This window comes from Phytophthora cinnamomi, assembly GCF_018691715.1.
Source record: "Phytophthora cinnamomi strain GKB4 chromosome Unknown Contig14, whole genome shotgun sequence".
Lineage (NCBI taxonomy): Eukaryota > Oomycota > Peronosporomycetes > Peronosporales > Peronosporaceae > Phytophthora > Phytophthora cinnamomi.
The window spans coordinates 3,021,971-3,043,372 of NW_027150947.1; the positions used below are offsets into that span (position 1 = coordinate 3,021,971).

The following is a 21,402-nucleotide window of genomic DNA, read 5'->3' on the forward strand; positions in this document are numbered from 1 at the left end:
ACAGGGCATCTGGTAACTTTGAAATGCATGCTCAATGGTTTCTTATCAAAGTTTTTTTTTTTCATCGTCAGCACACAAAAAACAACGGTAAAGTATTTCCACACGGTAATTTATTCCCCACTTGAAGCGATCCAACGCAACGCATGGTGTTCCGGCTGGAGGAGTCCATCGCCGCCGTGTGCGCGCCGTCGCCGGGGGCGCACGCGGCGCTGCGCGTGTGCCAGGCCGTGTTCGAGTCCAGTCGCTACCTCGTGTACGCGGCCGAGGCGCTGCTCGTGGTGCTCGTGGAGGCCCCGGCCGCGCAGCCCAAGCGCGCGTCCAGGTTCGAGCTGTGGCAGGTCTGGGACGCGCAGGACGCGGTGCGCTGCGTGCGCTTCAACCCGAGCAAGAAGGCGGCGCGCGGCGCACTGGCGCTGTGCATCGACGAGGGTCGCGGCGTGCTGCTGATGCCCGCGAGCGCCACGTCCAGCCGCGCGGCGGCGGTGGCCGAGGCCTCGCGGGCCTCCACGCTCGAGGACGCGGGCTGCCCGCCCTCCATGACCGCGGGCAGCGACCTGATCCCCAGGGCGGACTACGTGAAGGCCCACCTGCACCTGCACCTGCCGCGGTGGGCCGAGTCGGTGCGCTGGAAGTGCGACGACCGGCTGCTGAGCCACTTGGAGTGGGTCGAGAGCGGCGACGACCTGTTCCTGCTGGGCGCCGGGGAGAAGCTGTCCATCTGGAAGCTGGTGGACGACTCCGTGCAGGTCTATCTGCAGCGGACGGTCACGCTGTCCTCCGCCGGAGGACCGGGGCTGGACGCGCCGCTGCCGGCAGTGCCTGTCTGCCACTTCGACGTGGCTCCGAGCGGACGCTTCGCCGCCACGGCGGGGCAGCACGACCGGATCGTCAAGCTGTGGAAGCTGGGCGAGCTGTCGCCCCACGAAGGAGCGCCGATGTCCATGTTCCTGCCCCACTCGCGGGCGCTGGTGTCCATGACCTGGTCCAAGGAGGTGAATGTGTACAATGCGCGCGCGAGCGTCGCGTCGACGGCAGGGGGCTGTGAGATGCTGTTCACGCTGGATCGAGCAGGGAACATTTCGATATGGAGGGAGGTCGTGGCGCCGTTGCGCTCGTTTGTGCTGTGGAAACAGATCGCAGCGGCAGACTTGTGCCGCTCGTCGTTCGAAGAGGACGACGCGAGCTTGAAGAGCTGCATCCGAGTGTTCGGCCTGGTGAACCATTACTGGGCCCGAGAAACGCCAAAACCGATGACCTCGATAAACGAGGCCTTACTAAGCGAGAACACCGTGATGGATGCGTTGTGTTTGTTCCACTACGGATATGGATCACTCAATGAGGCGCGCCGGAACGAATTGGTCAGTCAGCGCATGGATAGCATCACTCAGATGAATGCGAAGCTTCTTGGAGACCGCAGCGGCGCCATAGCAGACACGCACGTGGGGGAAACGTTTATTTGCGGGAATGCCGCGCTAGAGAAAACCTTTGCGGTGCATTTACTATACGGTGTGCTCGCTAATGGTGAATTTTGCATATTCCGCGCAGAATCAATCCCTTTTACGGTACGTTGTGGACCCTTGTCGAGTTTGCTATCCGTGTGTTGCTTAACGCTTCAATCACTGATCAACGTACTGGTTAAAACTGGAACAGGGCGTTTCTCCAAGGCTATCTCTTATTATCAGTGTTAGTGACCTTCGCGAACAGCTTGCTGATGCATATGTGTACAATGTCAGCACATCCGATTACCAAGGTACGTTCAGCGTTAGAATTCTGGGATCGTCTGGCTTGTGTTAATACGTGCGCCGTGTGACGATAGATCAAGAAAGCGGTGTGGCAAACTTCTTCGTCGAAGTTCTTTTTCAGCAAAAAACTGCAGAAAGCTACTTGTATTGTGCAAGGCTAAAAATCGAAGGCGAAACTTCGCCGATAGGCAGCCGAAGAGGATCTGTGTATTATACCGTTCAAAGTTGTGAAGTTACAGCAGTGTGCAGCAGCATGATGAGCGCAAGAAAGGAGGAAGGTATCGGGTCTATCTCCCTCTCGGCTTCAAACATGATAGCAAGGTGTGCATCAAGTTCGCAGGCAGACACAGAAGGAATTGCTATGAAAGTTGTTACCACGAATATGGGTGGACGTCTAAACGTATTTCGGGCGAGTGGATCACTGCGCAGGCTTAAGGTTACTTTTCGATCAAAACTCGACAATGCTGTTGGGGCTGTCACGCACATAGCCTCTTACGAAGAGCGAGGTGTGCTCTATTTGTTTATTGGTGGGAAGTTGCACGTTGCGATGGTTACCCCTGGAGACACGAATCAAGTGGGAAAGCCTGTCGAGGGCTCACCGGTAGATGCGGAACCTCGACGACCTTCCGGTTTGGTCGTTGCTGGGCACGATACGCTGGCACTATCTGCGTGTTATATGGATGAAAGTGAAGACTCTGAGGAGTTGGACGAACTGTTTGCTGTAATAATCCCGGAGTCTGTAAAAATCGAATGGTCAAACAGCTCGTCATTTTTTTCGCAGCCGGCGTCGGAAACCCCCATGAAGGATTACAGCATGGTTGTTGGTGTGCACAAAGGAGGCAGGAAGCTGACCGTTTGGGCTTTCTCGTTCGAGTTAAGAATCTCGGACTCGATTTCTTCCTCTGTCCAATTATTCCGCAAAACCACGATTGATATCCCGGAGGCAAGATTGCTGAGTGTTGCTAGTATTCCTCTACTAAATACGTTTGAAGTCACGTTTGCTAGCTTTGACGTGGACTCGCAGCTGACACTATGGAAATTCGCAGACCTCGACGAGTTGCTCGAGATTAAGCCAGCTCACAGGGTTGATGTTGGAGCGTTGATGCAAATGGCGAGCCAGGCACAGAAGTCACACATGGAGTTCCACTTTACTGAAGAGCAGTTTTTATTCAAGCACTTTAGATTTAGTCCTTGTGGACGAGTGGCTATTTTATTTGGAGGAGGCAACGCATCTGACGACCAAATCTGCTTCTTACCTGCTATGGAAAGCTCTTTGGAAGGAGTTGTGGATGTTCCACAAAAGCAATTCGGCCACGTCGTGTCATTGGAGTGGACACCACCAGTAACCCCAGAAAGAGACTGCGAGCTGCTTTTCTTGTCTACAACAACAATCGGAATGCTGAAGTTTGATTGCTCGCTGTCAGCAAACAAGTGGAGTATAGCCTGGTCTTCCAGTCGTTTCAGCGCTAGACCAGAGAACATTTCATCACTCTCCTGTTACCCTTATGGTCTTCTCCGAATTGGATCGAGTTTAGCGCACCTCAACCTTCGAGATATTGATGGAGTCGGGTCTTTACCTCTTCAATCGCCATTTGCCTCTCCATCTTACTTTTCTCGTGGGCAGTTCCTTGGCTCTCAGCCACCATCGAAGGCATTTCCAGCTCACCATCCGATTACACTGATGTACTTACTTGCACGTGGGTCGTTTGAGACGCTAGAAAAAGTTCTTGACCACGTGAAGATAAAAATTGTGGAGCACGAGGAAACGTGCTATCTTCGAATGGCTGATGATACGGTGCTGCGAAATCTTCCTTTGCTGTCGCTATCCCGATTGCTCGGGGACCCTGCATCAAACGAAATTAAAATGGAGGAGCGATCATATGTATATTTGAAGGGGAAAGGGCGCAAGGGTAGTGAAGGAACTTGCGGTACTCCCTCCTCAGCCCCAGCTAGAGCAAGTGATCTATTTGCGATGGACTTCGGAGCTTCCCGCCGATATGGGACAAGTACAAGTGGTGCTGATCGGGCAGACATGCTATTTGCTCCTAACACTCAGTCGTCGACTGATTCAATTGATGCTAACTTCTCTCTCCTGTCGAAGTCCAAATTGGAAACAGACGTATTCTTGAAGTTTTTCAACGAACACAGGAATTCCCTTTCATTCATGACAGCTCAAGAAACGGAGGTTTTCCTCACAATAGTTGCTGGCATGATGAAAACCGTAAGTTGGGAGCGGGATAGCAGTCGGCAGAAAGATGAAGCTGCTCTCCGTTTCCACGCTTCATTGCTATGGCCAATGGACCCACCAGCTAGTGACGAACCTAGCGAACCCACCGCTAGTGATTCAGATGCTCCTATCGAACAGCCAGCCATCGAGACAACTGCACCGAAGCCGAACCGGTCAGCTGTGGCTGGACTTTGCTCGGAGCAAGTAGCCTGGGGAGCACTAAGCGACTTCCAGCCAGAATTACTCCAGGAATGCTTTCCTGCATCAACAATGAGCTGGAAAGAAATGAGGCGTTTGCGGGTGCCGTTCTGGTTGAAAAGTTCGAGTAAGCTCGTTCAGTTCGCTGAAAAGGTGGCTCAGGCTGAGTACGCAGCGAACCGCGACCCTTTTGCAGTTGCTGTGTTTTATGTATTGCTAGGAAAAACGAGACTCTTGGCGAGTCTGTTTAAAATGGCGAACGAGTCTCGAATCGCGGAGCTTTTGTCCAACAATTTCTCCGATCTTCGCTGGAAAAATGCAGCAATCAAGAACGCATACGTACTGAAAACCAAGCAACGGTACGAGTTGTCGGCAGCATTCTTTCTATTGGGTGGTAAGGTTACAGAAGCGGTATCGGTAGCTGAACAAGCTGACGAAACGCTTGTTCTGTCATTTCTAATCGCTCGAATTTCGGAAAAATGGGACCTGGGTGGCCATGAGGACTCATCCAGTAGCTCTGGAGTGGCTGACTTTTCGCAGGCATCTTTCACGGGTCTGAGTACTAGTCTTCGAGGACTTGCTAGCCCTGCAACAAGCACAGGCATGCCGACAGATGATGAATCGTCAGAATCGAAAAACGTGTGTATTGACTTTCTGGTTTCTACCGTTTGGACCAGAGCTTCTAAACGTGGAGATGTGTATATGTGTTTCTTAGTCAAGTATTTCCTGGGCGAGTCGAACGTGGCCATTGATATCTTGACGACGCCACCGGCTATCGAAATGCAAAGTGTTTTTGGCGCCTACGAAAGCTCGGGTTTTGATCCGTGCAGCATGTATTGGTCGGCATTTGGTAGAAGCCTGCTTGGCGCGTGTGATTTATTACGCTTTCTTCGAAAGACAATAGTGCCGATGAAGTTGGCATTGAAGGAGAAAATCGTGCGCTTGAACACTTCGGCAATGCTTCGTATGCAAGACGCAGGCCTTGGAATCTCTGCTCTGATTCACCAACGCGATATCTCGTCGTTTGTTCAGGAAATACGTCGAGAACGCGCTACCAGTGCAGACGCAGCGGCATTTTTAGGCTGCCGTCAACGTGTTTTGATTGCAGCAGTGGGAAACCAAGTAGACTTTCTGTACGCCACCTTCTTGAAGTCGATGCGCGAGACGATGACTGCACCCGCTAGCTCCTCGTTGAGTACACGATTTGACCTTGAAGAACGATTGAATGAAGAAATCCAATGTATTGTACGTCGTGGAGGTGACTACGCGCTACCAGGAGTACCCGAAACCAGCAAAGAACACCTGGAGCATAGGGTTCGAGCTGCTGTAATCGAGTCGCTGGTTCACTCCGGCCGTCTTGCTGCATTGGACTTTTTGATTTCCGGATGGAGTCACTCAGAGGGTTCGTCACTTAAGTTTGTTTTCGCCAGTCCATTGCCACGGTTTGTCGAAGTTATCGCGGAGGGTGTCGCAACAGTAGCTTCTGGAGATCTCATGTCTGCAGCCACCGACTATTTGCACACTCGCAAAGTGGACCAAACGTGCTCTAATTTGCTCGCCATGGCGACACGGCTCCTGCTTTGGTTGCAATACTTCTACCTGAAGCCTCCTAAGCAAAGGGCGGCACTTCCCAACCGCGAATTTGTACGCGTAGCGGTGGCTGCAGTTCACAGCGCCATTTGCATCTGCTGTCGCTACCTTAAAAATCCGTGCTGCCTGTATCGCGTGCTCGGTCTCATCTTCCCACACAAAGACGGGTTATCTTCAAACTCGGAGGAGGCACTCAACGAGATTGCTGCAGGGGATATATGCGTGAGCTGCGCCCCTCTTCGCCGTTCTACGACTACGGGTACAAGCGTACTAGGTGCATCATCGCTTCAACAGGACATCCCAGTTCTATACCAGGCAGTTTGCATGTTGGAGCTAGAGCTAGATGAGTTTACGGCAGCAGTGAAGACGAGCAGACTGCATCACCCGATGCCATCGCGCGACCTGCCAACTCCACTGTTCTCGTATTGCTCGTACTGGGGACTAGTTTTGACGATGGCTGCCGGTGCCATGCCAGCCCACCTCTCCAAAATTACGGGAGAAGCCGCTTCCACTGTCGACCTTTCCAAAAAGCTCGTGGAGGCTTGGGGGAGCTATAGCAACCGACTTGCTGGATTCGCGCTGAATCATTTGCTGTGCGATTTAGCCGGATTCTTTTTCAGTCCATTCTCGCTTTCGCACCCTCCAACAAGTCCGGGGACAACGCCGTCTGTCAGTTCACCAGGATCACCTCGAGGATCTTCTTCACCGTCGAGAAGTGGCGCGCCTGGTAGTCCTCGCGGAAGGTTTGTGGACGCGCCAGGGTCGCCTCCATCACCACAAAACATTGATCGTGGCAACCGACGGCAGCTACTGAAGTGTGAATGTGAGCGGTGCCCGTGGCTTCTTCTGGTGGAGCTTTTCACAGACAAGAACGAATTGCTGCTTCGTCTAAATGCACAGCTAGAATGCTGTAGCGAGAAGATCGACGCGGAGGTTCGCTGGGGGAGACTACCCGAACCGGCTTCCCGAAAGGCAGCACTGACACGCTCGCAAAAATTGCTCCTCTCGACTGTTGCCGAAAATGCGTCTACTTTCTCTCGTGCTACAAACCTCACTGACCGGCTAAAGAGACGTATGGCGTCAATGCCAACTACAGCTGCTGTGCACGTTCAGTGTGTGTATCGCAGTGAGACTAACATTAAAGCGATGTGCTTTAATCGTGCTGCCGGTGAAGACGCGGAAGTGAGTGTGTGCAGCAGTAAAGGCATTTTCCGCGCTAGCTGTATGGACTACGCTGATGGCAGTCGATTCCAGTTCAAGGGCATGTATGCCGCACCACAAACCGCGTTTTTCTCGTCCGACTCAGCCCAACCTTCCCCCGTGAAAGGCAGACAGACATCGGACGCTATGCACAGCGGTGGCCGCCAAGAGCTATCCCCGTCAAGTGTTCTAAGCACTCGTGGTAATGGACCGCCATCACCGTTACATTTGCTTGCGTCCCCATCCGAACCGAAGTTGGCGAGCTTCAAGCCTACAGCAGTAGCTTCTCACCCCTTTTTGCCACTCTTCGTGTCGGGAAACCACAAGGGTCGTGTGCATTTGTGGTCCTTTGACCGTCTCAGCGCAATTTGCGCTTTCCAAACTAAGGACGTCGTGGCGGTAAGTAGCGCGTTTGGCTGCTATACTCCAGGGTTTGATATGCTAAGTATTGCTGATTCTACGCACATATCTATCTAGCCGTATCCAACGAGCCCGTCAATGCTTTCCGGCTGGCGAAGCATCAAAGCTCTGGAATTTGACAGTCTCGGCCAGCAGGTACGAGTTTGTATCACGCATTCACTGTGAAAAGTATCCTACTGACACCCCGTATTGTTTCTCGGGTTGCAGCTTGGTGCTGTGGATGCCATGGGCCACTTGTTCTTGTGGAAGTTTGCCGATCTAGACCGAGTCCCATACTACCGAGAACTTGTGGTTAGTGTATTCACTGTTGTTGTAGTGCTGCTCATAGTGATGCCTCAAGTTAACTTCTGTGTGTGCTTAGTGCCACGACAAGGGTGCTAAAGGACTCGCGTTTCTCAACTCGAGCAGCAGCGTCGCGACTGTTGGTTCATCCTCCGAGTACGGTTCGTCTCGATATTGCATGGAATAGCTCGCAGACTCATTGCGTTTTGTTCTGGTTTTACAGGAAGAGAAATGTATGCGTATGGGATACACTATTGCCTAGCTCGAAGGCGCTTGTTGCAGCGCCAGCATGCCACCCAGCGGGAGCTACCTCAGTGGAGTTCTCTTCGACTCACCAGTTGCTCATTACGGGCGGTGCTGGAGGCGCGCTAAGCATATTCGACATGAGACAGCGTCGCGTCTTGCATACAATTTCAAACGCTCACGAGACACCGATCAAGACGCTTGTGCTACACCCGAGTGGCGACTGCGTACTCTCCGGATCGGCCGGAGGCGACGTCAAGATTTGGTCGTTGCCGATTTTCCGGGAAGTCGCTTTCCTCAGCAAGGTGCATGTCAAGCCTTCGTTCCTGGGTGACGCTGCAACAAATTTCCTTGGCGACGCCGCATCGAACGTGGCAATTAATGTGGTACGTACAATATTAGTTTTGCATTCTTGCGATGTCTTACATTTATCATACTGAACGCCTTGTTGATTTGCTTTACAAATGTAGACAAATTCATCATGGGGGGTGACGGATGCCGTGGCCACAAGAGACGCATTCTTTACGAGTGGCACAGATGGCTCCGTCCAGCGCCTCAAAGTTCCGTCGCTAGGGACTCGGATCTAAATGTTAACCTGTTGAATCAAAATACTTCAATCATTACAGGAGTGACGAGCCTAATTGTTTATTTGAGAATTTCTGGACATGGGAAACAAGATGTTTTATCAGTTGGAGATGATGTTATCGGCACCACCGAGACGTTCAGTCTGGTACGAATTCGGCAAAACTAGTGTGGTCGAAAGAAGAGACTTTCAAGTGTCATGAAGCGATATAGTCCAACAAAGTCCCTATCGAGGAGGTTGAGGACTGCTATCGTCGGTGGGGTGGCACCGCGCGTTATGTGTTGCGATGCTCGATTTCGGCTGACCGTCAATCTCAGTTCAACGTAGCGTCAACCTGGACTCGTTGGTGGATGTCTGCAATATGCTTAACGCGGACGATCACCACATCTTGCACGATTTTCTCCATTATCGCGTTTAATGAGCACTTCCAGAAGGACGGCTTCGCGTTTGCGTCTCAATATGTTCAGAACGCGGTTTTCTAAAGCCTTTACACGCAAAACAAGGAGAGACCGCCCAACTTTATTGCTGTGACGGATGAGGTTGGTGCAGTTGCTGTGCTGCGCGGCTTACTATTTGAACGATATGCGCACTTAATGCTTACGAAAGGTGGGAACTTCCGAGTTCACCGCCTAGTTGATGATGGTAGCAGCGCTGATGCTGCGAAAATTCGGTGATTCCCACGCGAATCTAGATACCGGTGTCTTTGACGTTGCGCTACCTAGACGTAAAACTGCCCTGCTCACTAACGACACCGAACTTGAAGCTGCTACTGCAAACATCTACTAGAGCTGCCTGTATGGGTATGTAGACGCGGTCGTGAAGATGAGCCTATCGTTTCAAGTTACTAGTGCACACAACCACCCATGCAAGCAAACCGGACTGATTCATGCGCTGACAGTCCTCGGAAACCCTGAATCACCGCGACTGTAGTTCCCGCTTCCACCAAATCACTTTGAGGAGTTTCGATACCTACGAGGTAAGAAGACCCGTAAAATTGTGGACTTGAACACGACCCAGCCGTTTGCACTGGAATTCGAGCTTCCATCGTTGCAACAGTAGTGCAGCACTGTAAATTACAGTCTGTAATCCACGTGAGAGCTTTTCGAAACTGCGTACGAATTGACATGAGGGGTCGCGATCCTTTGCCAGCGAACGGACACAGCCCATTTACAGTTATCAGCAGCAGCGAGGAGCATGGGACCGAAGAAGCCGCTGGCGGGCTCGCCCGTGAAGAAGAAATCGAAGGACCATTCGAAGGGTGCTGCACTACCAAACGGAGATGGCCAGGATCGAGGCGGTGCTGCAGGTGGTTCCGGTGCTGGAGGAACCGGAAGCGGCGGGGCGGCAGACGGTTCGCTTTCGGGCACCGGCCAAGACAACGACGAGATGGACGCGTACCACGAACCAGTAAGTTGTGTTTAGTAGACTCAAGTTGACGTGCTATTGATGAAGTGCATCGCTAACCTGGCCGGACATTTCATGCCGTAGGTGAAGAAAATCGTGATTCCGGACAACCAGCTCAAGTTGTCGCCGCAGGAGCTAAACGAGGAGTTTTCACGGGTTCTTACAGCGAACGATCCGAACGTCCCGAACAACATTACCAAGTATAACTACAAGGAGAGGACGTACAAGGTGGACCCGCCGGGGCCAGGGGATCACCTTTATGTACATCTTTGCTGCGACGGTAGCATGATTCACAAGGAGTCCGAGGACGCCAAGACACAAGCTGCCTTCGACCAGAAATATGCTGAGGAAGAAAAAGAGGCGCGCGAGCTAGCCATCAAGCAGGCAAAGGAGGAAGCGGAAGCAAAAGGGGAGAAAATCGACGAAGCCGCTTTGCAATTCGAGTCCGGCAAGAATCAATTCAACTACAGCGAGCGCGCAGCACAGACGTATACCAACCCGTTGCGAAAACGTGCTGTTGAGACGGAACCGCCGCCGGTTGTGAGCTTTATGGCCACAGTGACACAATGGGAGATTTACGACACGTTCATGGATGCCTACGAGCAGCACCAGCGTGAGCAGATTCAGCTTCAGAAGGTGGCACAGAAGAAGGACAAAGATGAGAAGGATGGTGGAGGTGCTGCAGCAGGGGGTGCGGAGCTTTTGGCGGCAGCGCCGACTGCAGCAGCCGGTGGTGCTGGTGCTGGTGGAGGAGGTAAAGGAAAAGGAGATGATATGGTACATTCGGCAGCGATGGGGAAGACACTTCGAATCATTGAGCGCATGGTGAACCAGAATGCGGATGATGAGATTTTCCACGACTTTAAGTACTGGGAGGATGCGAGTGACCAGTTCCGCGAAGGCGAAGGCTCGCTGCTGCCTCTGTGGCGTTTCTCAAGCGAGCGTGCCAAGAAAAAACAGGTCACCGCAGTGTGCTGGAATCCACGTTTCGGAGATCTTTTTGCCATTGGCTTCGGCTCCTACGATTTTCTCAAGCAAGGTAGTGGTGTAATATGTTGCTACTCTCTAAAGAATGCATCGCATCCAGAGTTCACATTTACGACAGAATCGGGAGTCATGTGCCTAGACTTCCACCCGCAACATGCGGCATTGCTAGCTGTTGGATGTTACGACGGAACAGTTTTGGTGTACGACGTGCGGAGCAAGACCAACCGCCCCATCTACGTGGCCACCATTAAAACAGGCAAACACACAGACCCCGTTTGGCAGGTGAACTGGCAAGAAGAAGACTTGGCAAAGGAGCTGAATTTCTACTCAATTTCATCCGACGGCCGGGTGGCTAATTGGATATTGAGCAAGAACGAACTGAAAATGGAGCCCGTTATGCAGTTAAAGTTGGTGGCGGCGGCCAAGGATGACCCAGAAGAGGCATCATTATCTGGGCTGGCTGGTGGATGTTGCTTCGACTTCAACCGCTTCAGCGAACACCTCTTTATTGTCGGTACCGAAGAAGGTAAGCTTCACAAATGCTCAAAAGCATATTCTGGACAATATCTCGAAACGTATGCTGGTCATCACATGGCAGTATACGCCGTTCGCTGGAATCCATTCCATGAGCGGGCATTCCTGTCATGTAGTGCTGATTGGACTGTAAAGCTGTGGGATCACAACTTGCCCGAGCCCATCATGTCATTTGACTTGGGAAATGCTGTCGGTGATGTGGCTTGGGCTCCGTACTCCTCGACCGTCTTTGCTGCCGTGACCAGCGACGGCAAAGTGCACGTGTTCGACTTGGCAGAGAACAAGAACGAACCCTTGTGTGAGCAGAAGGTCGTGAAGCGCGCCAAGCTCACGCACTTGGCTTTCAACTCACAGGACCCTATTGTGCTTGTGGGAGATGACCGCGGTGGCGTCAATTCGCTGAAGCTCTCGCCCAATCTTCGCAAAATTGTCGGCTCCGGAGAGGATGACGGTGGGCCGGCTGCAAATGGAGTCCCGGCAGGTGGTGACGCAGCGGTTAGTACTACCGCCGAGCTGCGCAATGTGAAGGCACGGTTTAAGAAGGAGTTCGAGAAGATTGACAAGCTCTTGAGCGCAAACGACAACAAGGTAGAACGGTAAGAGAAGCTAGTTCAGTGATGATCACGGCGTTTAGGGAGGCTAGAACTTCAATGTTGAAGACACTACCGATGCAATAACAAGCTGCTTATTACTGAGGTGGCAAAACTTGTTCACGAGGATCCATCTCTACAATGCAGAGCAGTATCAACACGATCCCCTCTTGCGCTATTCGCCATTACTTCATATAAGCCCTATATTGGTTGAACTCCTTTCACTTCGACTCCGTTCAGGTTGCTGGCTTTGCTTCAGGCTTGGCAGAGGCGGGTTTGGCGTGGTGCTTGAAGCGAAGGTAGGCGTGGTCGTCTCCGGTGCGGTCGCGCACACAACGATCAAGCCGCGGGACGTGAAGGTTGAGTACGTCGTCCAAGAACGATTTGTGCTGGGAATCAATGGCCGGGAACGATTCAAGTGGCGTAGACGACAGAGCCAACTCCAATCCTGGTTGCACTGCATTCCACTGCGCCATGATTTCATCGTGTGTGCGGTCAGATTTGCACAGGTATGGCCCGTACACGCGCTGGAACGTGAGCGGAAGCCACTGGAGCACGTTTTCACGCTTGAATTCCAGGTTCAGGACCGACGCCTTCCAAAGCGCGAGGTTTGAGGCGCACGACGAGAGGACGATCTTGAAGAAGGTGCTAAACTTGAACAGAGAGTGCGAGCGCGCCACTTGCTTGGACCAGTTCTTCTCCCATGCATCGCTGGCACCTGAGGTCTTCACAGAGCTTCCACCCAACGACGTCGACGACACCGACGAAGCTCCCGAACTCGTCTGCGTCAAATCCTCAGCAGTCAAAGCTTGCAGCGGCGCGCTTGAGCCCACCGTACGGATCAAATAAAACGCCGTGAAGCCCACTCCTGCGACGATGCCTGCAATCTGCGCGCGCTTCCAGAACGTGCGCAGGTCCAGGTACTCCTTCTTGCACGCCTCCACCAGCGTCGTGTGCATCTTGAGCCTCAGCGCCGTGGCCTTCAGCAGGTTCAAAATATTATCCGTCGCGCGGTCGGGCGCTCGCTCGACCTCGCGGATGACCTCGCCTCTGATCCCGTCAAACTCGTGCTCCAGCATCTTGGGCACGTTGAACGCCGCGTCGCCGTCCTCCTGCGCTGCTGGTGGCAGCCTCGGCGCCGCGTCGCGCTTGTCCTGCGGCACGTACATGGTGTAGATGAAGGGCAGGTCCTTGCGGCCGATGACCTTGCTGAGGTTCCAGCACAGCGCGCCGTAGGCGCGCGCGAAGTCGTGCACGGTCTGGAAGTCGTCCACCTTGTTCAGGATGAGCAGCACCTTGCTGCTCATGCCCTGCAGCGACCTGGTGAGCACGTCCAGCGTCTCGAACGTCGTGCCGGGCTTGTCCGGGTCGAACATGACGAGGATCACGTCCGCGCGGTCCGCGAACCACTGCACGACGCGCTTGAAGTCGTAGCCGCGGTCCTGGTCCGAGCGGCGCAGCGCGCTGCCGGGCGGGTCGATCATGCCGGGCGAGTCCACGAGCATGAGCCCGCCCTCGTCCAGCAGCTTGCTGCCGGCCACGACCTTGAGCTCCACCTGCGCCACGAACTCGCGGCCGAAGAGCCGCTGCACGTCGCCGAAGCCGAAGTGCGCGTGGCGCAGCAGTGCCGCGCCGTCCAGCCGCTCGTCGCGGGCGCCGCCCGCCAGCACCGTGAAGGTGCAGTCCGTGGGGGCGCGCCCGGTCTTCTGCACGCGCTGGCCCAGCATGTGGTTGATGAACGTGCTCTTGCCCGACGAGTGGTTGCCCAGCACCAGCACCATGGGCACGTTCACGGGCGCGAAGGACGGGAAGCGCGTCTGCGCGCGCAAAGCCTCCAGCCGACCGTACAGCGCAGACACCTCCGCCTGGATCATGCGGTTCACCTCGCCGGACACGCGCACCTCACCCGCCGCAAGGGCGTCGCTAGCACCGGTAGCGCTCGCCATGGTGCACCAGGGAACGAATGTGGGGATGGAGATGGATACAGTGAAACTTGAAAATTATACTCGTTCAGCACAAAGTTCATTAAACTTTGAAAGTTTTGTTGTTTCAGCATTCAGCTGTAACTATGTTCTCAGAATCGTGCATCACTGATGCAACCAAAAACTGCCCTAGTACCGCCGACGAGCTTAACGCTGGCTGCTGCTTCGGTAATTAAACCGCAACTTCGCGGAAAACGCTGGAGGGATGTTCCTCAGTCGAGAATTTCAACCAATTTGGCGTAGGCAGATAGCGCTCGTTCGGCGGATTGACGAATAGTAAAACTACATACTATGCAGTTTTACTATGTATCTTTGTCGTGATTCACCCTTGCACTCTGGCGCTGTCAACCATGCCCACTTGATCATCCTTGTGCGAACACAGGCAACGGCAACAATCGTTTGAGCATTAGCATCTCAACTCAATGTCTACATACTCAAGAGTTCATGAGCACGATTTACCTGAAAGTCAATTACTCACTATCCAGTCCCCCCCCCCGATAAAAAAAAAAACAGTGGTGGGGTACGAATTACGAAGGAGCACAAGTCGAATACGTTTCTACAGCAGGTTTATTATTTATCATTGCACCAATATTGACCCACTTCGATAGAGAGAGTGACGGTAAAACTACATGTGCGAATACACGCACTTTGGTATCACTCAGTTGTTATTGCAACTGTGCGGCACTCGGAGTTATCAACCCCTGCATCACTAGCAAGATCAAGCCACATGCGCCAAAGCAAGGAGCAATTGGGCTACTTGACGCGCGCCAACCTGGTGTTTAGACTGGCCCCTTGGAGTTCGCTTTACTCAATAACTCGCCAATGATCAAGCAGGTGCAACGACTTACGTGTGGAAAGGAGGAAAATAGTAGGCGCTTTACGCTTGATAATGGTCTAACTTCGTGATCTGTCCTATGGATAGCGAGCGCTCAATACGCTCAGTGGACACTGAGTGCATCGAGTCACAATAAGGAAAGTGATAACTGCAGGCGCGACGACAGGGAAACCATTCATTTCAGTAAGTACGTCGAGGATGATAAGACCAGCCAAATAACCCGATGAATGAGGATGCAGAGACCAAAGACAGCACCGCGATATTGGTGTAAGCCAACAGTAAATATTCCAGCTGCGATTCCAGGCGCGAAGTCAAGCGTCCACTAGGCAACCAGCTTCAACCTCCAACAGACACCATTTTACTCACTTCCCGAACTCAGCCCACCTTTTATGTAGGATTTCTGTATACATTTCAGAATTAGAATTAAGAGTTAGACACGCTTTGACAGTTTGGGGCTGCGGTCGCCAACCAATACAAAGGACACCAGTCGTCGTCAGTAGCTGCGTCACTTGCTGCGTCACTTGCACCTGCCTGCTACCTGCGAGACGAGATGAAGCGCCGCGTAGCCATCAAGCGCGGCACGACGGCGCAGCCGCCGCACAAGAAGCGCGCGCTGGGCGACGACGCGTTCGACTGGTCGGGCGGCAAGGGCGACGTGATCGCGTCGGACAGCGAGGCCAGCGCGCAGGCCAGCGAGGCCGAGAGCGAGGCCAGCGACGACGAGGAGCAGAAGGAGACGGCGCAGGAGAAGCGTCTGCGTCTGGCAAAGGAGTACCTGGGCAAGATCACGGCGCAGGAGGCCGCCGGCACCGACGACGAGGCCGACAGCGAGAGCGGCGACGGCGTCGAGGCGCGTGTGGGCGCGCGCCTGCAGCAGGACGCGCTGGAGGCCATGGGCAAGCTGTTCAAGCAGGTGGCGGCCGCCTACTCCGAGTTCGAGTTCGATGCCGACTCCATCAAGTTCCTCAAGGGCCACCGCCTGCCCGTGACCAGCCTGTGCCTGCTGGAGGACGGCAAGACGGCCTTCTCGGCCGCCAAGGACGGCTCGCTGCTGCGCTGGGACCTGGCCCAGCAGAAGAAGACGAAGCTCTCGCTGCCGGCGGACGACGTGGCTGCCGACAAGGCCAAGACCGACAAGGACCGCTGCATCCTGGCGCTCGCCGCCAGCTCGGACGGCAAGTTCCTGGCCTCCGGCGGCCGCGACAAGCTCGTGCGCGTCTGGGACGCCGAGAAGGGTGAGCTGCAGGAAAGCTTCGCCGGCCACCGCGACGCCGTGTCGGCGCTCGCCTTCCGTCTGCGCTCGCACGCGCTCTACTCGGGCTCGCTCGACCGCTCCATCAAGCACTGGAACCTGACGGAGATGGGGTACGTCGAGACGCTCTTTGGCCACCAGAGTGAGGTCAACGGACTGGACAGTCTGTACAAGGAGCGCGTGGTGAGCTGCGGCCGCGACCGCAGCGTGCGCATGTGGAAGATCCCGGAGGAAACGCAGCTCGTGTTCTACGGCAACTCGGGCTCTATGGATTGCGTCAAGATGGTCACGGACGAGTACTACGTCACCGGTGGAGATGATGGCTCGCTCTCGCTGTGGTTCAACGGACGCAAGAAGCCCGTGTGCGTCATCCCGAACGCGCACGACGGCAAGTGGATCAGCAGCGTGGCTGTCATGCCGCGCACGGACCTCATCGCCTCTGGATCAAGCGACGGACAGATCCGCTTGTGGCAGGCGGACCTGCACGCGCGTTCGCTGACCGCCGTGGCGTCGATTCCGCTGGAGGGCTTCGTGAACGGATTGTGCTTCGACTCGAAGGCGCGGTTCTTGCTTGCAGGTGTGGGTCAGGAGCACCGTCTCGGCCGGTGGGAGAAGCTCAAGGTCAAGAATGGCATTGCGATCATCGCTCTGCCCAGCATAGATGCCGCGCAGGAAGAGGGAGACGACGAAGAGGCAGAGGAGGACGAGAGTGACGACGAGTCTTAGTGTGTGCACCATCGCGCTGATATCACCCTCTTCTTCTTCATAATAGCACGTTTCTAGCTTTGCTGCATACCAGGTCTATTGCTGGGGTCTGCCTTGCATCGAATTCCGTGGAGCAAATGAGAGGATCTCAAGGTGTTGCGGCTAATATGTTTTCATGTTCATTGGTAGCAGGTGTGTGAGAGCTGAGCTAACGTCCTAACCGAAGTGAATCGACGACACGCCGCCTGGAGGAGCGTGAATCCGAGTGATGCGGCGGTCGGTCAGCACGTTGCCGCAGTTCTGGTTGGAGCCGCTAGCGTACTGGTTTGAAGATGAACCTCCTCGTCCTGCCGGTTGGGCTTGCTGGTATGGCGCAGGCTGATTGAACTGGCCCGCGGCGTCGGGATAGCCCCCGCGGCGGTTGTCCTTCGCGTAGGGGGTCACCACCTCGGGGCTGTCCACCTTGCGGCGCATCGACTGGCGCTCGTGACCAGCAAATTGGCTAGTGCCGTCGCCTCCGCCGAAGATCAGCGAGCCCACCTGTGAGCCTCCTCCGGGTGGTGCGTGCCGGCGAGTGCTGGGCTTGTCCCGCAAGAAGTTGTCGACGTTCTGGGTCACCTGGTAGCCGGAGCGAGCCATTTTGTCTTGGAAGTCGGCGGAAGGTGAACAGGACGCGGCAGGTTGAGGAGTGAAGAAGCTGCAGCTTCGAGCTGTTGGCCTTGGACTTGCACTCTTAGCCAGCGTGCTCTCGTGGAAATAGAACTGGGACCGTGAGCTACTTGCTCGCTTGGTAAGTCCAGCGAGCCTTGAAATAGCGGAGCACGTGCCGGACAGCTCTATCTGCTGGAACAAGGCATGTTTCGGAGCGTTATCTCCGTCGACCCACAAAGCTTCGCACGAAAATTGCTGGTTATGAGCCCGTAATGAGCGGTGTCCTCCCTGTTAACGCCAAGCAACCGACACAGATCAATGACGTTGAAATCAAACCACCTCCATTGACCCCAACAAACAGCGCTAAACAAGCTATAACAGCGCAACTGACCTAGCCGAAGCGGTCCGCGCACAGCGCATGGGCGCCAACTTCATCGTATTCGCGCTTGGACACCCACAACTGCTGGAACGAGCCCAATGACGCTAGAATGGAACCACCGATGAAGACGCTAAATTGTCGCTCGATCTTCGTGACTGTCGTGAAGCGCAGCTTGAAAGTGCTGGGTACCATGCGAGTGAGTTCCGTGTGCAACCGCTCCGTAATACCAGGAGTAAGGCTTCCTCCTCCGCATAGAATAATGTTGGTCAGCATGTCTCTGCGCAAGTCAGCGTCACACAGCTGTACAGCATCGTAAAGCATGCGATGCAGACCCTTCGCCACCACCTTCGCCGCTGCAGCAGCATGCTGCGCATTCTTAACCACAGCACCCCCAAAGCTCTTCGGGTGCAGCAGCAACTCCGGCACCTCGTACCGCTCCTTTCCTAACACGATGATCTGTCCGTCAGGCAGTTCATACTGCTGGTCCGTGATTTCCAACGGTTCCGGTTCCGGTGACGGTGAGTTCTGACCGGCAGGAGGCGAGTCCCTGTGTTCCTCCTCGAGTGGCGTCGGCGCCATCGTGCACGTGGCTTCTCTCATATCCCTGAATAAATCTGCCCGGGCGAACTTGAGGTAGCTGGCCGGCATCGCCGGTGGCGTCGTGAGCTCCTCCGCCAACGGAATCGTCTCCAGCGCCCCTGTTGCCATGTTGAGCTTCCTTGTGAACGTCCCTCTCGGCCTCACCGTCACCGGTTCCGGCTTGTGCGCGGCCACCAAGTGCTCCAAATACTCCGACAACTGGTTGCACCCCACCGACGAGTACTGCGCCGGCTTCTCCAGCGCGTAGCCGTCGTAGACCGGCACGACGCGGGACGCCCCGGCGCCGATCTCCGCCACCAGGGCCAGCGAGCGCCCGAAGGCGAAGGCGTCCAGCACGGCGTCCTTGGCCATGTAGAAGGCCGGCACCTGGAACGTCTCGAACATCATCTCCACGTACTTCTCGCCGTCGCGGGACGCCGCGTTGTGCAGCGCGTCGTTGGCGAAGCACGAGGCCGCCGACGTGATGACCGGGTGCGTCTTGGCATCCACGCGAAGGCGCTCGAAGGCGTGCGCCCAGACCTTCTCCAGCGCGTCCCAGTTGGCCACGGCGCAGGCCTCCACGGGCCGCGTCACCTCCAGATCGCGGCCGTGCCACAAGTCTCCCAGCACGGCGGAGGCTGCGGACGCGTCCTTGGAGCCCTCGGGGGGCGGCGGCCGGCGTCCCACCACGCTGGGCAGCACCAGCTGCGGCGTGTCCTCGCCCGCCAGCCCGAACTTGCTCAGCGCCGAGCCCACGTCGCCCACCACGGCCTCCACATCGTCGCCGCAGTACATCGTTCAATGAATAACCCACTGACACTAAAGCGAGTGGCGGGTGGCAAACTCCAAAAGACCCAATAACCCGCTGTCCAATCTGAAAGTATGTGATCACGGTATGACTATTACGGTCGTTCTATAATACATTTATTTTTTTTAATTCTGAAATGTATACAAAAATCCTACATAAAACCTGATGGGGCAGAATTCAGAAAGTGAGTAAAATGGTGTTTGAACCTGGTTGCCAGTGGACACTTGATTTCGCGCTTGGAATCGCAGCTGGACTACTTACTGTTAGCATACGCCATATCACAGTGCTGCCTTTGGCCTCTGTATCCTCGTTCATCGGGCTATTTGGCTGGTCTTATCATCCTCGACGTACTTACTGAAATGAATGGCTTCCCAGTCGTCGCGCCTGCAGTTATCACTTTCTGTATCAGATTGGTAGAAATAGTAGCCAATAGGAGGTAGATATAGGAATGACTCACCTTTACGGTAGTTATAGTGAAGCCAGGTTAAAATGCATACGGCAGACGTAGGGCGGCTGTGGAAGCTTCTAGAAGCTTCCATCCGTCTGAACTGCGGGGGCGGCACTCTTCGTTTCGCACGCCCTCCCCCAAGTCAAGCTTCTTCCTGTTAAACTGGTAGCACTTGTTGGTCCCAGCAACCTGACCACAAGGAGCCCATGCCGACGAACTCCCGGCTACTGGCCGAGATCGACCGGTTGAATCAAGCCATGGTTGAGCGCACGCGAGTGCCGAGCAATCTGCCCAAGTTCACCAGCAAGAGGGGAGAGGACGTCCGCGAATGGCTGTTCCAGATCGAGAACGCCTGCCGCATCAACGGCATCCAGATCGACGACGCAAGCGTGCGTCGCCGGGAATCGCCGGGTCGGCTATGGAGAAGCCGGCTTCCGGGTGGTTCTTGCACCGGTCTTCGACGACGAAAAGCGAGGAGCACACGTGGGGGATTTTCCGTGAACATGTGCTCCAACACTTCGAAGCGTCGAACTACCAGGCCGTCTTGCGCGAGAAGCTTCAGCGACTCAAGCAGACGGCGGATATCGAGACCTACAACGGCGAGTACTCTGTGGCGAGGTGCGGGCCAATTCCCAGCTTTCCAGATCGAACCTTGAATAAACGTAGACCGCCGAACGTCAGACTAGAGCTCAGAAGGCTCAGAGTCTTGGGGTCTCAGCTGAAGTACCTCAGCTGAGCCCAACAACGGCTCGGATGAAACTTCCCAGCTCCGGTCCTTGGTCAGGCGCGGCGTGTGCACCTCCCTTGCGATCCCCTTGACGGTTCTTCCTAGGGCTACGCTTTGGGCCCAGACGTCAGCCAGTCACAGCAACCTTGTTCCCACTTCAGATGTCTCCAGCGCTCTCTGTAGTGGTTGTAACTTGACTCACTACTTTAGCTTACACGTTGCGCAACGTGTATGAGGAAGCGTAAGTACTTAGTAATTATTTAGGTTAATTATATTTGAGTACACAAATATAAGTTAAGTAAGAAAGGATTCCAAGTGACTTAGATTAGGTAAAATGAGAACTGTATTGCTTGTAAATTGATCTTCCTCTAAAATCTGCTAAAAACTGTTTATCATCTATGAAAGGGTTGACAGCGGCTGGCTGTCAGGGCCCCGCTAATATGCATGACTCTGATTGGTAGAAAGATGCTGCTTTCTACCAATAGGATCTTTGGGTATGTGTGGACCACTCATTGTGGTGGTCCACTTCAATGTATCCATTGGTGTGTCTTACACCAATGTGAGGAAGCATCCAAAACTTTTAACAGATAAGCTATCTGCTAAATTCACAAGTGGCTTGCAGCCACTTGTGCGTGTAACCCCGTTACACCATCCCCCCCTTAAGGTTAGACGCGCGGGGTCCCCGCACGTCAATCTTTTGGAATTGACCATTCGTCAATTCTCCGCGTTTGGAGAAGAAATCCGCGCTCATTCAACGATGAGCGCGCCTCAGAAGAAGTCCGCAAAGTCGGTGGGGAGTCATCTCTCCATCGACGACTACTTCGAACGCCAGACGGCGAAGTACGGCGACGTCGTCGACTTCGACGACGTCGATGAAGACAAGGAGGGCGAGGAGGACTCGCCCTCAATGCGTAAAGACTCAGTGTCGAGCGAATCGCTCGACCCTCACGCCAAGATCGTTCGTCCGCGTGAAGGGGACGAATCGGACGCTTCGAGTTCGAAGCGTTCGCGTACTGAGAGCGATACCCCACTCGCT

The 21,402-nt window shown here is 54.5% G+C and overlaps 6 protein-coding genes across 6 annotated transcripts; 3 read left to right on the forward strand and 3 right to left on the reverse strand.

The window, feature by feature from the left end:
* Window positions 1-143: 143 nt before the first annotated feature.
* On the forward strand, window positions 144-8,489 carry IUM83_01658 (DmX protein 1; the record flags this gene model as incomplete). Its single annotated transcript, XM_067925527.1, has 7 exons — window positions 144-1,450; window positions 7,320-7,356; window positions 7,435-7,512; window positions 7,585-7,668; window positions 7,739-7,815; window positions 7,883-8,288; window positions 8,373-8,489. The coding sequence occupies 7 exons, from the start codon at window positions 144-146 to the stop codon at window positions 8,487-8,489; spliced, it is 2,106 nt and encodes a 701-aa protein (XP_067797347.1).
* A 1,190-nt stretch (window positions 8,490-9,679) lies between these two features.
* On the forward strand, window positions 9,680-12,010 carry IUM83_01659 (dynein intermediate chain 2; the record flags this gene model as incomplete). Its single annotated transcript, XM_067925528.1, has 2 exons — window positions 9,680-9,892; window positions 9,974-12,010. 2 exons carry the CDS (start codon window positions 9,680-9,682, stop codon window positions 12,008-12,010), a joined length of 2,250 nt encoding a protein of 749 aa, XP_067797348.1.
* Window positions 12,011-12,236: 226 nt separating this feature from the next.
* IUM83_01660 (rme1-like gtpase atpase without a c-terminal eh domain) lies at window positions 12,237-13,946 on the reverse strand (the record flags this gene model as incomplete). Its single annotated transcript, XM_067925529.1, has 1 exon — window positions 12,237-13,946. One exon carries the CDS (start codon window positions 13,944-13,946, stop codon window positions 12,237-12,239), a length of 1,710 nt encoding a protein of 569 aa, XP_067797693.1.
* Window positions 13,947-15,367: 1,421 nt separating this feature from the next.
* Window positions 15,368-16,795, forward strand: IUM83_01661 (U3 small nucleolar RNA-interacting protein; the record flags this gene model as incomplete). The annotated part of the gene is made up of 1 exon (XM_067925530.1): window positions 15,368-16,795. The coding sequence occupies one exon, from the start codon at window positions 15,368-15,370 to the stop codon at window positions 16,793-16,795; it is 1,428 nt and encodes a 475-aa protein (XP_067797692.1).
* Window positions 16,796-16,990: 195 nt separating this feature from the next.
* Window positions 16,991-17,413, reverse strand: IUM83_01662 (uncharacterized protein; the record flags this gene model as incomplete). Its single annotated transcript, XM_067925531.1, has 1 exon — window positions 16,991-17,413. The coding sequence occupies one exon, from the start codon at window positions 17,411-17,413 to the stop codon at window positions 16,991-16,993; it is 423 nt and encodes a 140-aa protein (XP_067797694.1).
* A 271-nt stretch (window positions 17,414-17,684) lies between these two features.
* IUM83_01663 (actin-like protein) lies at window positions 17,685-19,178 on the reverse strand (the record flags this gene model as incomplete). The annotated part of the gene is made up of 3 exons (XM_067925532.1): window positions 17,685-17,713; window positions 17,817-17,854; window positions 18,019-19,178. The coding sequence occupies 3 exons, from the start codon at window positions 19,176-19,178 to the stop codon at window positions 17,685-17,687; spliced, it is 1,227 nt and encodes a 408-aa protein (XP_067797195.1).
* Window positions 19,179-21,402: the final 2,224 nt, after the last annotated feature.